The sequence below is a fragment of the Anas platyrhynchos genome, chromosome 2 (genome assembly GCF_047663525.1).
Source record: "Anas platyrhynchos isolate ZD024472 breed Pekin duck chromosome 2, IASCAAS_PekinDuck_T2T, whole genome shotgun sequence".
Taxonomy (NCBI): domain Eukaryota; kingdom Metazoa; phylum Chordata; class Aves; order Anseriformes; family Anatidae; genus Anas; species Anas platyrhynchos.
Genome location: NC_092588.1, coordinates 63533845 through 63549903, shown reverse-complemented (window position 1 = coordinate 63549903; position 16059 = coordinate 63533845). Strand labels below are relative to the sequence as shown.

The 16059-nt window shown below is 36.8% G+C and overlaps 1 protein-coding gene across 6 annotated transcripts in view; it reads right to left on the bottom strand.

Annotated features, from left to right (window-relative positions):
* The window catches only part of INVS (inversin), an 88809-nt gene that overhangs the window by 70238 nt on the left and 2512 nt on the right, over positions 1-16059 (bottom strand). Inside the window, exons 1-4 of one of the 6 annotated variants that reach the window (XM_013107045.5) lie at positions 14379-14518; positions 8864-8956; positions 8045-8190; positions 6859-7025 (exon numbers count right to left, since the gene is read on the bottom strand). In XM_013107045.5, the coding sequence (XP_012962499.3) occupies positions 6859-7025; positions 8045-8171 (294 nt within the window). In that variant the 5' untranslated portion in view covers positions 8172-8190; positions 8864-8956; positions 14379-14518. Of the gene's footprint in view, positions 1-6858; positions 7026-8044; positions 8204-8863; positions 8957-14378; positions 14550-16059 lie in introns of those variants that run through there. The other 5 variants (XM_013107048.5, XM_013107046.5, XM_038174668.2 and 2 more) reach the window with 5 other exon arrangements.

The window sequence follows — 16059 nt, the reverse complement described above, 5'->3', positions numbered from 1 at the left end:
TGCTAAACAGTCAGAAAATGAATCATCATTTTCTAGAGTTAGTTTTCTGTTAACCCACTGAACAGTTCTGCAGTTGTGAAAAGGGGGTGGCAGGAAAGGGATGGGCAGGACCAACCCTTTTGATGAAAAACAGTAGCTAGATCAGCTTATCTGTAATATAACACATACAAATCACACACAAGAAACTGTGCCTTCTGTCGCTGAGCATCCTCAGGCTGCATTCACTAGAAAGAACCCTTTGTTTGAGAAATTTAAAGAAAAAAAACACACATTCGTATCACAGCTTTTGTCTGTGGTTTACTTAAAACACAAAGGAAACTACAGTCCTGCAAGTAAAAATCACCTCTTCTGGCTGGCTGGCTAATATTCATGTTTCAGACTGCTGTTTGTTCAAATTTTTCACGTTTAGTCAAGTTGTACATTTGCATGAAAGTATGAAAGACTGAATGTAAAGTTCCTTCATAGCTCATGAACTGATATGCACAGAATTAATGTATGCTCACTGTGAAGTCTCACTTAAGAGGGAATTTCAGAAAAAGTAACCAGCCTAGGATAAAAGGAACATGAACTGACCACCAGCATCTCTGAAAGATGCCATGATTATATATTGATATTCATGATATAAATTGGGAAACAAAGAAGTAAATGTGTTATTTTATTCAGTTCATATAATGCCTTATGAATGTTTTAAGAGGATCAACACTACATGCTACAGAGGAGCCTGTTACAGCTCCAGGAAACACATTCGGAAAAAGGTAGTGAGGAAAAAAAACGTATAAGTTGCTCCTGGCAAAGTTTTCTTCAGGAGCCCTTAATATCAATACATTTTCCTTTGTGAAGAAAGGGGAAATAACATCCTGGATTTGGGGCTCTCGAACTACCCTGACTGTACTCATTCAGTAAGACTTGGGAATAATCTTTCATAAAATAAGTGAACTAAAGACTACATTTTTTTATTTAATTGTCTTCCGTGCCTTATCCTTGCCACAGGCTGTCTTTTCTTACTTCCTTCTTTCCCTGTATGGCTACTAGAGAACATCCAGGAGCAATCACTTTTTGCTAGTCTAAGAAAAATTAAGAATCATTAAATTATACATAGCATATATGTTACATATACTTCACACAGAGGTCCTGACTGCATCCTGGACATCCTGTTATTTATCAATAACTGTGTCAGCAAAGAATTTCTATAACCTACAGAATATTTAATGCTTTCAGATAACGAAAGGCTTATTTTCCCACCGGGGTAGTATTAATGCTCCTGAAACCAAAAATTAATATCCTCCTGACAGTTAAGCAACCTGATAGATTATTTTAAGTGCATATCATTAGCATCCAACAGCAAAACTATTGAATTTTTTCTTCTCTCCTTGTTAACACAAAGGGCTGCGCTTGGGGAATTCATAGAGATAGTTACTTCCCCAGAGTAAACAGATTGCTAATAAGTGAGCATCCTCTGTGAGAAATTCTGAAAGAAGCAGGCTTGGTATTTTTTTTTTTTACATTAAACTGAAATTACTTAATAAAGGATAAATGAAAAAAATCACACACAGGCAATTTGGGTACGTAGAAACATTTCTGTTCAGAAGTATCACATGTGGGTGTTTTAATTAAGTCACAGTTTAAGACTAGAAGAAAACTGCTACCACAATGCTTACAAGTGAAAATGAATGTCTGTAGTTAAACTGCAATCTCAGTACACTCATCAGTGTACCACAGCATGTTTATTTCATAATAATCTAAATTCTACCGTTTTAAAAAGATCTGTACCCACACAGTAATACAGTTCCTCAGTGTGAAATCATGGGCAAATTATGTTAATGATTTTACTTCTGCTGCAAACAGTTGCCACCTCAACTCCCAGTAAATCACACGCGTGTTCATGAAGTCAGACTGTCCTCTGAACCACCTTTGGCAATCGTCACAGGTGTACTGATGCAATATTTTTATCAGTTTTTCTTTATTTAATTTTCTGAAATGAGTGACTTAACCTTTCCCGTTCTTTTTTTTTTTAAGAGTACGGTCTTAATACTGCCTGGGACACCTGTCCACTTTAAACAGAGACACCAAAACATTTCACCTTAATAAGGAAAACCCACAGAAGACCACCCAGGTAATCATTTTACATGGCCTTCTGCCTACAAAAGACTGAAACAGCTCCATCTTAAGACTGATGAAGAAAACAAAGATAGTAGGAAAGATCATGTCAATGAAGAGTTGAAAATTACTTGATAAAACATATGCTTTGCATGAGGTTTGTCTCAATACAGCATCAAAAGCTACATTATTAGATGCCTAAAAGGATGATTCAGCTACTCAATGTGTCCTAATGTAGACATCTATACTTTAGGGTGAATGAATTACATCAAGGAATTGCCTACTTCTTTTCATCATTTTTCATAAAAAGTCATCTAGATGACTAGCTTGGCTTTAGATGTCTGAAATATAAATTCCTGCATTTACATGAGATTGTTCTCACCCCATCATCTTACAGATCCATTAATTTATTTTTGTAGGCTGTTTAACAAAGGGGAAACTCATAGCAGCCATGTAAAGCAAAGCATGGAAGACTTATCATTAAGAAGGTAATTATTATCATTAAGCTACCCATCAGCAAAGGTTACCATGTCAATGTATAACCACAGTTGATTTCAGAAAGCACTGATATTTCAAGTAGTATTAACAGCTGAAATTTCTGACCCCATCTAATTAACTTCAGGAACTTTCAGCAAAGAAAGCTGTAAGAACATTTAAGCCAAATCTGCTATTAGAGAAAGATGGCTTAGGTGGACCAGGAGGGGAGAATTGTCCCAAATGATTTTAATGAAGTCTGAGACAGAGAAATGACATGAACCCTTTGTTGAGAACCTGATACATCTTCCAAGGTAACTATTGCTTTATAGACATTCCCCAGTGACAAAAGTCACTTGGACGAAGCGTGGCAAGACAAGGATGACATTCTGACTTCGAGTTTTGACACCTCAGTTTCCTCCTGAATTGGTAAAGATGACCTAGATATGCAGTAGAGTTGCTGAAGTTATCAGATCACCTTTGCTTTTTACCTTTACCAACCCCTTGGATTTGACAGAAGATGGAATAGCATAGGTCAGTCTTCCTAGCTATGCCATCAGAAATATTTTTGTCAGGGACCATAAACAGTATTTGTATCAAGCACAGAACCTTTGATAATGCTTACTGATGTCCAAAGCAAAACAGAGCTGTTTTTGACACCTCACAGTTCTGAAGGATGGCTTCTAGGACATCTGTAGGACAAGGAAAAGCACTTGAGTGCACCAGAACACCTGGGAGATCAACCACATAACTACAAATAATAAAGTAACTACTTAAAAGGGAATTAGAGGTGCCATTAATAAAATACTAAACAATAAGGAACTACTGAGAGACTCTCTCTCACATCCAATAATGTCTTCTACGACTATATGGGCAATGCTGTAATTCCTACCTTTAATTTAGGAAGAACTTTGCACTATCAAATGAGGATTTTGAACGCTGGATGTTGTTGTTAGCATTTTTTCCCTATTTGAAGGATAGGAAGAGTTGCTTTTATGAAATAAAATCTTCCAGTTTTAATAAAAGTAAGATGTAATAGAGACCCGGTATGTCCATATATATATTTACACACACACCAATTACAGCCAGGTTTGTAAATCACACAGGTAGATCACATAGAAGCTAGACCTGTAAGTGGTGCATGCTATTACATGGTCCAGAAGGGGCAGACAAGACTATCCAGTGATATTGGAGGGATGTTTCACCTGCATAATTAAGTCCTATCCAACCAGAAACGCATCCTAGAAGAGAAAGGCAGGTAAAGTGAAATTCATTGTACTTCATACAGATGATTTATAAGTCCCATGATTACATTCAACATACAGAAAATCTGAGTATTAACCAAAAATTCCAAGGAAATTAACATGACTGCCATGTAACAGGAACCACACTGAAGTAGGGGAATGAAAGAAAAGGAAGGAAGAAGGAATCCTAAGTAGGAACTAGATTAAGTAATAATTTCTCTAGAAAACTATAGTCAACTTTAAACACAAGACAACAATTTGAGCCGCATCTTTCATGTAAAACTAGAAGATAATTGCTACGTGGTATATTGTTTTTCTTATCCATAGGCCTGACAAGTTTTGGAGTCACAAAGCAAGAGGAAACAAAGATGAAGAAAATTCCTTTTCAATAAAATGCATATCCCAGAATTTGGACAAGCAAATGCAAAGAGTTTAAAACATAAAAAGTGTAAGAGCCAAGCAGAAGGTCCTTGACCACTGCTTTTCCTGCTGCAAATGCTGTTACTCTGGTCTCACAGGTAAAAAATTAAAATTAGGAGGCAACTTAAGTGCAAACAGGACCATAAATCTCCAAGCAATGTGATTCTAAACATCCTATTATACCTATGACTGAAGTTCATAGAATCCCAGAATGGTTTGGGCAGGAAGGGACCTTAAAGCCCACCCAGTTCCAACCCCTTGCCATGGGCAGGGACACCTCCCACCAGACCAGGTTGCCCAAAGCCCCATCCAGCCTGGCCTTGAGCACCTCCAGGGCTGGGACATCCACAGCTTCTCTGGGCAGCCTGTGCCAGGGCCTCACCACCCTCTGAAAGAAGAATTTCCTCTTTATATCTAATCTAAATTTACCCTCTTTTAGCTTAAAGCCATTACTCCTTGTCCTCTCATTCCACCCCCCAACAAAGAGTCCCTCCCCAGCTTTCCTGTAGGCCCCCTTTCACCAGACATTTGGAAAGCCACATAAATCTGTTTTTGAAGGAACACAGGACAGTGACAGACTGATTCACAAAGCTGAACACAGCAAGAACTACAGAGTGGCCTTGGTAAACATGTAGATCTGTGATTAACCAACATTGACAGTAAAATTGAAAAATCTGTGATCTCACAACATTTTTCTTTTTTCTGCCTGAAGGCCAACACTTGGTATTGGTTACAGAGGAAAGTCTCAGCATTCACTTCGGGGAAAAAAAAATTGTAAGAGGATAACATAAACCAAAAGTATCAAAGAGGAATAAGAAGAACGCAAAACATTAATTAAATAACCTAAACTGTATGGAACACGAAGTTGTTTTGAATTTAAATTTTATATATTTTACAGGAGGCATTCATGACAGAAATGCATATATTAAAATGTTAATAAGGAAATGCTGAAGACACACATGAAATTTTAATGTCATACGCTGACATCAACAGTGAGCAACGGCTCAGAAGGCACAGAATGCAGTTTTATAGTACAGCTAAGTCAGACAAATGAAAAGCAGCTGCAAGGGCTGTCTCCTGACCACTTTCTGCCACCCTAGCACTGTGATAGCACAAGCACTTATGTGGCTAGATGGTGAAATGCATCTAAAACATTAAGCACTAAGTGGGTGACTGCATAAAACCTTCTATTAAAATAGCAGAAGGTAATGATGGTACCTCGTTTTACAGTTGCATTGCCAACAGAAAACACATCTAACATGGGCCAAGTGTCCCATGGACCAAACCGCCCCTTCACGATTGCAGCATGACGAAGGAACGAAGGAGCACGTGCAATTAATGGATATTACACTAGGGCAAAATATCTCTTTGCCTTGAACAGCTGTAATACAAATATCCACTATATCAACATATAGACACAGATTTAAGCAAGAAAAATATACTGGATTAATATGCTAGAAAAGCCTTTTAAAAACCTGGAAATTTTAACTTAAAAAGTTATGTCTTTACTATGATTAAAACATTCCCTTGCTCATCAGGTTATAAAATATAAAGCAAACATAACCCGGCAACTATAGTACCTTAAAGCAGTTTTAAAATCTCTGACATTTCTCCTCACTAAATACTGTGACCATACCATAGCTACATTTATGTAAACCCGATTAAAATGAAAACAACAAAAAAAAAATGTAGGGTATATTAGGAAGTATATAGAACAGTTAAACAACCTGAATGATTGTGAACAGGTGACAAGTTATGAAAAATAGATGTTTGCTACAAAACTCAAGGCAGTCACTCTCTAACTTGGAACAAAAGACAGCTTACATGATCAAAACAACTCCAGCTTTTGAACAGTTACTGTTTTAAACGCAGTATAAAAGTAATACAATAAATAAGATGTTTCTTTCAAATTTGAATTTTTAATCTTCTCTGTAGACTGTTTCATAATTTATGAACTCACATCTTGACTAGCTTGACAACCCACCTTTGGCTGCTTCTTCTTCAATTCTTTCTCTTCCCCTCCCTCCGCAGTTTGTTAATTCTCCTGTGACTGCAGACACTTCCCCCAGTACTGAACACAGAGGAACTACTGCAGCTCTGAAATTATACTTTAAATTCCCTTTTATTGCTAAAATCTTCCTTTAGCGCCTCTTCACTGGGACAATGTAATAGGACAGTATTATAGACTAAAATTGTGGAAGGAAAAATGAATAGCACTGCATTTCCTTCCTGGTCCTGGCACCGATTTGGTATTCTGTAGCCATGGCAGTCTCAGCCATAGCATTAACAATTAAAAATACACAGTATTATATCCACTGAAATAAATGGTGATGTCCTAAGAAGTGTGAGAGTATACAGAATCCAATCTTAGAACTGGCTGTTCCAACCTAGACACGGCTCGTTTTTCCTAGAGAGTATGAGTTCTTAAAAACATCAGTGAGCTGTCTCTTCAGACAGCTACAATTACGCTGATTAAATATATGTAGTTTAGCATTATTGACCTCTTACACTAATGAAAGCCTCTAAAAACACTAGAAGCTGATTCAATACAAGAAAACCTCCTTTATACCTGTTGCGAACGCCTTACGTTTCTATAACAGCAGAGCACTTCCCTTGTAATTACCTTTTGTGCTGCAAGATGGAGAGCAGTTCTTCGGCTACGATCAGCTCTGTTAACATCTGCTCCAGCCTTCAGCAAAGCCTCTGCACAGTCCAGCCTGTCAGCCAGCACACAGTACATCAGAGGAGTTCTTCCAAACTGGTCCTCTTTATCTTTCAGCTCAGAGTTTCCTAAAAATAAAAATAATAACATAAATCAAATAATTCTATGAGTATCTAACTAAAAATAGTACCTTTTCATTAAAGGGCACTTTCAGGTAAAATAGTACTTTTATCATAAATGAACAGGATGAGCAAACTAATGGAGTATCACATAAAAACAAAGTTATTACTTTTCACCTTATTTTTTTTTACCAACATTTAGAGGACATTTCAAAATATATTGACAGAAAAACATACATCTAGAAAACATCAGCTCCACAAATACACCTACTACCAGTAACTTTCTGCAGTGGCAGAATTATAAATCGTTTTAGAATAGTTATACAGAGCTTGGCTGTAAAGATTACTTAAAAAATATCAACAATATGTAAACCAAACTCCTTATGAAATCTGTAAACACTGTAAATAAATGAGCTTTGAAGCCTATTCACTGCAGTATTTCTTTAAAAAGCATAAAGATGACAATAGTGCATCAATACCATTATTTACTTCATAGTGCCTTATGAAATGAAACTACAAAAATATTTGTTGATCTTTCTTGAATTTTTATGGTTAGCAAGGCAGCAATTAGGGTAAATAAGAAGTCTGAGGTCTCATTGAAAAGATTATTCACTGTATTCCTATTCAGAGTTCAAAAAAAATTTACAGTGTGCATCCCCCACTACAAAGTTTCATATTTCTGTTTCCACATGGGACTGTAATCTATGGTTACTCAAGGAACACTGAACTTTTACAGGTAAATTCATTTTTCTTTTTAAATATTCCCTTGTTTGCGTGATTGTTGATGCTGTGAAAGAACTCCAGCTGAGCAATGCCCTTTCTTTATAGAAATCTCCACTCCCCCCAGCATATTATACTTATCTACATATCCAGTAATTGTATTCTTAATTATAATTTCAATTGATTCACCTCGTAGAAGAGTCAAGCAGATTGATACTCCCCTCGATCCATATTTAAAGACTAACATTTGTTCCCTACCAACCAAGCCTCTCACCAAAAAAAAAAAACACTCTTAAGCATGGTATTACCAGGTACAGCAATCATTCGCTCACTTGCTTCATTTCTGAGTTCCTTTAAAACTGCTGAGTGAATACCAGGTAGATCTGATGATTCATCCTGTAATACCTTCTCTTGCTTAGAGACTGTGATTTGCATGGAGAAAGGCCCTTCTGTTCTGCAAAAAAATAAGCTTTCAGGAATCTTTCTAAGCTCTTCTGTGAATGCAGATGCAGAAAAATTCATTTTGTTCTTCGTCTACGGCTTTGTCTTCTTTGACTCCCCCACCATCTTGACAATCTATTAGAGCGACATGTCATGCTCACATTAAAACAAGTTTTATAATTAATTTTTAAGCCTCCAGCAAATTGTTCCCAAAGAATTTTTTTTTTTTTTACCTCTAACTTCCTCAGAGACCAATTATGCTTTCTGAAGAACACCTTCTTGCTTTCAACATCCACCCTCACACTGCTGCTAACCCATGCTTGCTTCCCCTTGACCTTCCTAAACTGTTTCTTTTGAGAAGTGATTTTCCATTTGCTTCACGTTGAAAGCAAGGAGTTTACTCTTCAGACTCATCTTTGGATTCTTCTTAGCAAGTGTTTTTATTCTAACGTCCTTCACCATTTTTAGAGTTACCATATATACCAGATTGCTGTTGCTTATGCATGCACACTCTGGTCAAGGGTTACAAAATCTCTCTCAGTAGCGTTCTGATGCAGGTCCTACACAATGATCAGGATCAACTCATGAGCTGGTCCTGTTGTGAGTTCACCAAAATCTCACTTGTCAACTCCTTAACAATTCCTAACAATTTAATTTTAGGATTAGATCCTCAGTATGTCATTTACCCAATACAGGAGAGTAACCTTCATTGCTATTGTGCTTCCTGTCGGTTCAGGCTCTCCGATCTGCCTTAGCACGTCAGACACATCACCCTCTGGCTGGAGGGAGAGCAAAAGAACGTTAACATGATAAATTCTTTCTTAGACTTGAAATCATTATTATTATTATTTATCTTTATTTATTTAGTCATTTATTAATTTTCTTTGAAATCAAGATTTCTTTTCTGCTTTGGTTTTCAAATGTGTATCACCACTCGTTCACCTACATGGCTTCCACTGATGTATCAGAATACAAAGTACATAGAAAAAATTGTTATCCACATTGATGCCTTCCCTTCCACAAATCTTACATTCTTACTGTATTATCAACAGCCCCATTTAAAGCATGCCATCTACTTCTCCCATCTCATTTTTTAGACTCCTACCATGTATATATTTGTTTTGTATTTCTATGCAACTTCAACCTGCTTGAATAGGATGCTATCTTCTCCTACCGTATTATTACCTCAGTGAGGATACAGAATAGCTGTGATTCCACCTTCTGTAGATAAGCCACTGGGAACTGCACATACCCTTGACAGCTTTCCTCTTCTTATTTTTTTTTTCCCTTTAGAAATTTTCACGTAATGAACGTAACAGCTGAGTCTCAGATTTTCAGTAAACAAATGACCAAATATGTTTTTCTTCTTCAGAAAATAAATAAATAAATAATTAAACCAAGTAATGGAAAGTCATATTTGTAAACTTATACAAGCATTTTTTTTTCCAGTTGGGCCAAGTATAAAAGCTACGTAAGAAGTTGGTCTGAACAATCTGGAGAAGATGAAGTATTGCTTCTACCCTACTCATTGCTCTTTACATCAAAACAGAAGACATTAAAGAGGTTTAATTTTATGGTAGCATATTTAAAAGTGATTTTAAGACTTTCAAAAATGTAGTTTCTAATGCTTCTAAAGGTGAATTAAAAGCTAAATTGAAAGATCTTTGATTATTATTTAAGTTCTATTATATATAACTACATTTTGACATGAAAAAATAAATAGGCAATGTAATTTTACTAATACTACATACACAGTTGTTACTGTCTTTAAATTCTAATTTTTAACCAAAACTTTGAGAAAAAAGCACTTGTATTTAAATATTCACTTAAGTGTTACCTCAATTTCATTTCTGAAGCCCTTAATTCTTTACTTCTGCTCGAAATGTTGTACTCTTTACTAAGTGCATTAGAAAGCAGTACACAGAAAGGAACATCGCTTTTTTAATTAACATCATGTTCATTAGGAAAATAATTCAACATGTAACATGAGTTAAACAAGGGAATACAATATTTATTTATTTATTTATTTATTTTCCTTAACTTGTGAAAATTTTTGTTAGCCTTTCATTCCAAAGTATGACAACTTCATTGTACAATTACAATTTCAAGGTAATTCTTTCCTCTATTAGAAACAAAATAAATTAAGCTTTATATATTGTGAAACTGTTGATGTCTTACATCTCAATATTTTAGCTAACAATAAATGCTTTTTTCAAATTTATACCTTTGCTGTTTTACAAAGGATACTACGGAAAAATCAAAGCCAGCTATGAAGAGCCACGCAGCCCTGTGCAGCAACGTACACAAAATGAGTTTCAAACCATAAGCTAGCACGGCACTGATCCCAACAAACATGCCAGTTCCTCTAGCTAATGAAGTATAGTTCTTCCAGTATTAGTAGTTTAGTCTGACAATATAGACATCACTATACTCCACTGCTCAGTGTGAACAGAGCCTGTGTCTTAAATATATTGCAGCTGATGGGACTTGCACAATCACATACATTTTTAAGCAGAAATACAAAAGCTTGCATTTCTCCCAGTCAGACATATGTACGTGGCTTCTGCTCACATGATACTTGTTCTTAATTCAGCAGTTAAGTTTCCAATTCCAAGTTGCCTTTCTGTTACAAAATGTTAGAGGACACACAGAATGTAGAGACTAAAAGAAATGGGTGAAGATAAGAATAGCAAAAATGGTGTAAAGCTCAAGTGCAACCCTGCTCAAATGGAGCAACAGGCATCTATTTTTCCCTCCAGCTCGCAAACAATGATGTCGCTGATGACAAAGGGTTTCCATGACTGCACGCAGTCTGAGCAAAAAATGAGCAAGACTTTCAAAACTTTATGCCAGTGATTTGACTGCTTTTTAAGGTAAACAAACTATTTTCAGCCAGCAACAGTTTTCTTCTTTATTATTTTCTTTGCCTGCAAGCCTCTGTAGGGCCCTTAGAATGGTGAGAGTCCTGTGGGTTTTTCAAGGGACCTCTCTGTGCTCAGGGTAGGAGACAGGACAAGGACCAGGAGCTACTCTATCACCAGCAGGTCCTAAACTGGCTAAGCTCCAAAAGATAGCACAGATAGCCTTCTAAATATTTACACGTTGGTGTAATTAAAATGTGCTGTGTATAAATGAAATCCTCTTCCACATGCCTGCCTAATGAAGTTTGTTTCATCCCTCCCTCTTCACGATCAACACCTTCAGCCCACCCCACCCATATTACACATTTCACAATCTGGTTGCCAACAGGGGTCAGGAACACCACGGGATTGCACAACCCAGCTCTGAAATGTAACTCCCACTTTCAGACCTCATTGCTTCCTCACAGGCTATGCAAGCAGTCACATCAGACACTAACTTTTCTCTGTGTTCTTCATACCATAGCAGGAGTGAGAGAGGACAGGAGTAGGACCTGAAGTCTGTTGTATTTTTAAAAGACAGATCGTCTCCTGTATCCGGCAGGAATCTTGCCTTTTGTAATACCTGACCTGAGGTTTATTCACGCTTCCCCACTGCAGAATATGGAAGAGAAGCAGAGAGAAGAATCAATCAAAAGCATGGAACTGCATAGTTGCAACTGAGAATGTATAATTAATGTTTAAAATAAAACATCACAGCAGATGTTTAAAAAATACTTGTATCTGAGTGGTACATAATAAGGGTTGTAGAATGAGGAGGTGGACTGAATGGACCTTTGAGTATAAATGCCAATTATGCATATTTATGTGTTCCTATGAATAATTAAAGAATTAGATGCATCTTCCCTAAACTCTACATAAAAACATTAAAAGCAAAAATGACCCTCCAAACAGAAAATTAACTTTTACTCCCTTTTTGTGTAAGATTAAAGTGATACAGATGTGCTGAAGCACTGGAGGTAATGTTAATTAAATACATGTTCAGTGTTGTGAAAAACAAACAAAAAAACAACCAGAAAATACTGTCAGTATTCCCCAAAGCCTTAGATCATACAATTCCAGAACAATGTGATACAGTACTTGTCAACTCACGTAATGCAAAGAGTTAGCATATGGATTATACACTAAATACTTCATTTATGTAGTGCTTTATGGTACTTAACCTATAAGCTGCTTAAAAAGTCCTGCATCAGGTCTGGTTAATATAAAGGGACAGTTTGTACCAAAATCCCCTTTCTCTTAACTTTTCTTCTAACCTTTTGCTTTTGTCTATTTACGCTCATTAATTGCTACGGGATGTCAAAAAGAACATAGTATCTAATGTACACTGTACGATTTCAAACACCTGCTCCTTTGAAATTACATGTTACTGGTGAGGGGGGCAGATGTGTCCGTATTTATGAATTATAGAAAAATACAGTGTATATGTTTGCACACAGTCACACAGGCTGCATAAGCTGCAGCAGGTGGGAAAAGAAGTAACTATCAAACAGAGTAGAGAGGCTGCTATTTTCCTAAGAGAGAGTTTAATCCAACTCCATGCCCCTCCTATGTCAGCAACCAAAAAGGGAAATCTCGGAGGAAAACAGTGAATCAATTCCCTCCCTAAAAGAAGGAGAAAGCAAGACTTGATCTTACTGGACGTACTGCTATCAGCACAATCCGACGCAAAGGCGAGCTGTGTTAGCATCATGTTATTAAGCAATCCTGCACCCGCACACGACACTGATGTACTGTCCTGAATTATATGATGCTGCTAAGTGCAGTCATCAAGTTCAGCGAATAACGCCAATTGCTCAATTTACTTCTGGCATTGAGTTATACTTTCAACAGCGCCTGGTAAACAGCTAAAAATATTACTCTGATGCATTCTTCTTCTGCTAGGCAATACTTCTTGCTTTTGCCCAGACAGGACAAGAAAAGTCTGTGTCATATCCTGTCAAGACATAACAAAGTGCAAGAGCCAAATTCTGCCATTAGAGCAAAGACTGCAAGGATCACGTAGCTTTTTCTCCCGTGTACAAATAACACAAAGTGTTTTTATTTTGTTGCTGCATGATCATCTTTAGAAGAAGAGTGATTTCCATGTCTGTTCTAACATCTGTTTTGCAGTATAGTTGATGAGGTATACCAGCAGTACAAAAGTACTTCTTCCTCTGTGTTTTCAACATATGTCATTTGGCTGTGAGGTTAATAAAAACACACTGAAGTCAGCACAAACTTTCTTGTCACTTCTGATTGTTAGCCAGGATTTTAAAGCTCAGACCTTCTCCCCTCCCTGTGCAGGCAGAGAACTTCTAAAAACATGTATTTAAAGTAGTTGCATCCCACAGATTTCTAGAAGCATCTGCATATCGACTGCCCAGCTGTTGTTTATAAAATGTTCCACAAATACTGGTTTGTTGGTTTAAGGTGATTACCATCAAGTCCATCATAGCCATTAAAACTGACAGTTAATGGCATAGAATAAGGTTTTTTATTATTATTATTTCACAGTCACCAAGCTTCAGGAATGGAATTTTCATATAGGCTGACCAAATAAAACTTTTACAGTATCAGCTGGAATTGTATTTAATCAGAAATGCTGATAAGCATAGTCTTCATCAGGGCAGCCTTCCAAATGTGTCTAAGATTGTTTTTGGAACACAGCACATACGCTGCTTTTGGAAACTACTAACCTGGAAAGACCTACCAGCCTCTGGACAGAGAGGGAAGATTAAATCTTGGGCTTTTTAATGGATGGGAAATTTTAAACTTCAGCTTCCATAGGGCCAGACTCTTTCCTTCACTTTCATTTCTCTCAAGAAACATTAGTGTATGAGCATCAAAGCAACAAACAGGACTTATTTTGTCCCAAAATTCTAAGCAGTGACAAGACTCGATTAACTACACAAATCAACTGGAAAAACAAGTTTATCAATTTTTACAAAAAAAAAAAAGTCAATCAATAATTCTAAAAAAAATAAGGATACGCAGCCAAAATATTTCAGCCCAGAGCACTTCTCCAGAATTTTAAATTCCCTGAAACAGGAGTCCTGAATAACTCTTCTGGATGTATCACTTACCAATTTTCTATTTTATTTCACTTGGAAGTACCAATCAAAGGCAACAGTTAATAATAAATGGTCAGAAAAATCAGTCCTATTTTCAAAACTACATTTATTCTAGAAATCTGTATAAGCAAGAAACAAAAAAATATCTTAAGGATCAGAGCAATAAGCCAAACCCAAAAGCCTCAGTCCTGAAGCAGTCATCAAAATGCACCTACAATGAAAACATTTACCTGCTATTAGCTTTTGGAGGGTACTCTTATCTCCATTAACAGCAGCGGCATGCACTTCAGATGCTAATGAGGAACCACTGAAGAGGCAGTTTGCTGAAATATTCATACTCTTTCAAGGTATTATCATAGGTCAGATCTGCACCACCAGCATTTTTTGGTAAGAATTCAATTCTAGGAAAAAGAAAGAAATACAATTGAATTGCTATAATGCTAAAAGTACTCAAACAATGCTGAAGAAAATAAACCATCCCATTAAAAAGACAGGATAGAACAAACACATTTATATTTCATGGATTAAATCTACCCCTAGTCAAGATTCAGACAGAAAAAGCCTATATTGAGGCTATATATATTTTACAGTTTTGTTGCCTTCGACATAAATTTCAGTCAATAAGCTTTGCAAAAGTCTGCAAATAGGACAGCGCTTATCTACAAATTCAACAGCCCCTTCCTCAGAGTGCTGACATGCACGCTTCGGTTCAATAACCAGCGAAGTTTGTTATCAGGTATCGACTTGATATCGTCCAGTACTTGCTATCTGGTGGCCACCTGCTGTAACAGTCTGTGAACATATGCACGACAAGGTTTATAACCAGAAGTAGTATCTTTTATTTGACCAAGCGGCACAACTGAAATAATCAGACCAGCTTTCTAGATCCTAAGCCTGCTTCAAGCCTGAACAGAAGCAGAAAAATATGTGTAAGAAAAGCCACAATGAATCAGATCAAAAGCCTGGTCCTAAATCCTGTCTCAAACTGGCCAATGCCAAAAACTAGTGTTAATATATGTCTGATTTCATCCTTCCCTTCTAAGTATTCTCCCAGCCTAGAATTATCTCTGGCTCAGTCACTTCCTGAAGTGGACTTGATTTTTGTGTATTTAGAACTCAGCAAATTCTGTTAATTTTCTTCAACAAATTTCTCTTTTATAAACTTGTCTAGTCTCCTCTTAAGCTTATGTAAACTTGGAGCACCCACTGGAAAGGAGTTCTGCAGCACAACCAAACCCCGTATGGATGAACTGCTTTCCTTCATCTATCTTGAGCTGGCTCTTGGCATGTGAAGACCCCTAGCCTTTGTACTGGAAGGAACAGTAAACAGTTTTTATCCACTGGTAATTGTTTTACACATCTCTAGTACATCTTCCACAATCATATCTTCCTTTAGCTGAAGGAGTTGTACTTCATTTAGGTCTTCCCCAGGCAGAAGCATTTCTGTATGTATGACCATTTCATTTGGACCTTGTCCCAGTTGTGTTATATCCACTCCCCTTGAGATGTAAAGCAAACTCCACCAGGTATTCAAGATGTAGGCAAAAACTGGATTTTACGATGGTAGGATGGCATTCTCTTCTTTCTTTATTTCCTTCCTAAATCACGTCTAATACACTTGTCTTCCTTGTTTCTTTTGAACCAGAATTACTATCTTCACTGCACCACCAGTGCCACAAGATCTTGCCAATGATCAGCTCAGGTCTGCATTGTATTTCAGAATGCTCGAAAACGTCTCGATTTTCTCCAAAATTATCAAACAGCTGAATGTCTACCTTCAAATCTTGCCACAGTTAACTGTCTACAGAATTTTGGGAAATTTTCACCTCATAAAATCACTACAGAAACATGCATTCCACCAAAGGCTTGCCAGATTTTAAAATACATATATATATATATATATATATATAT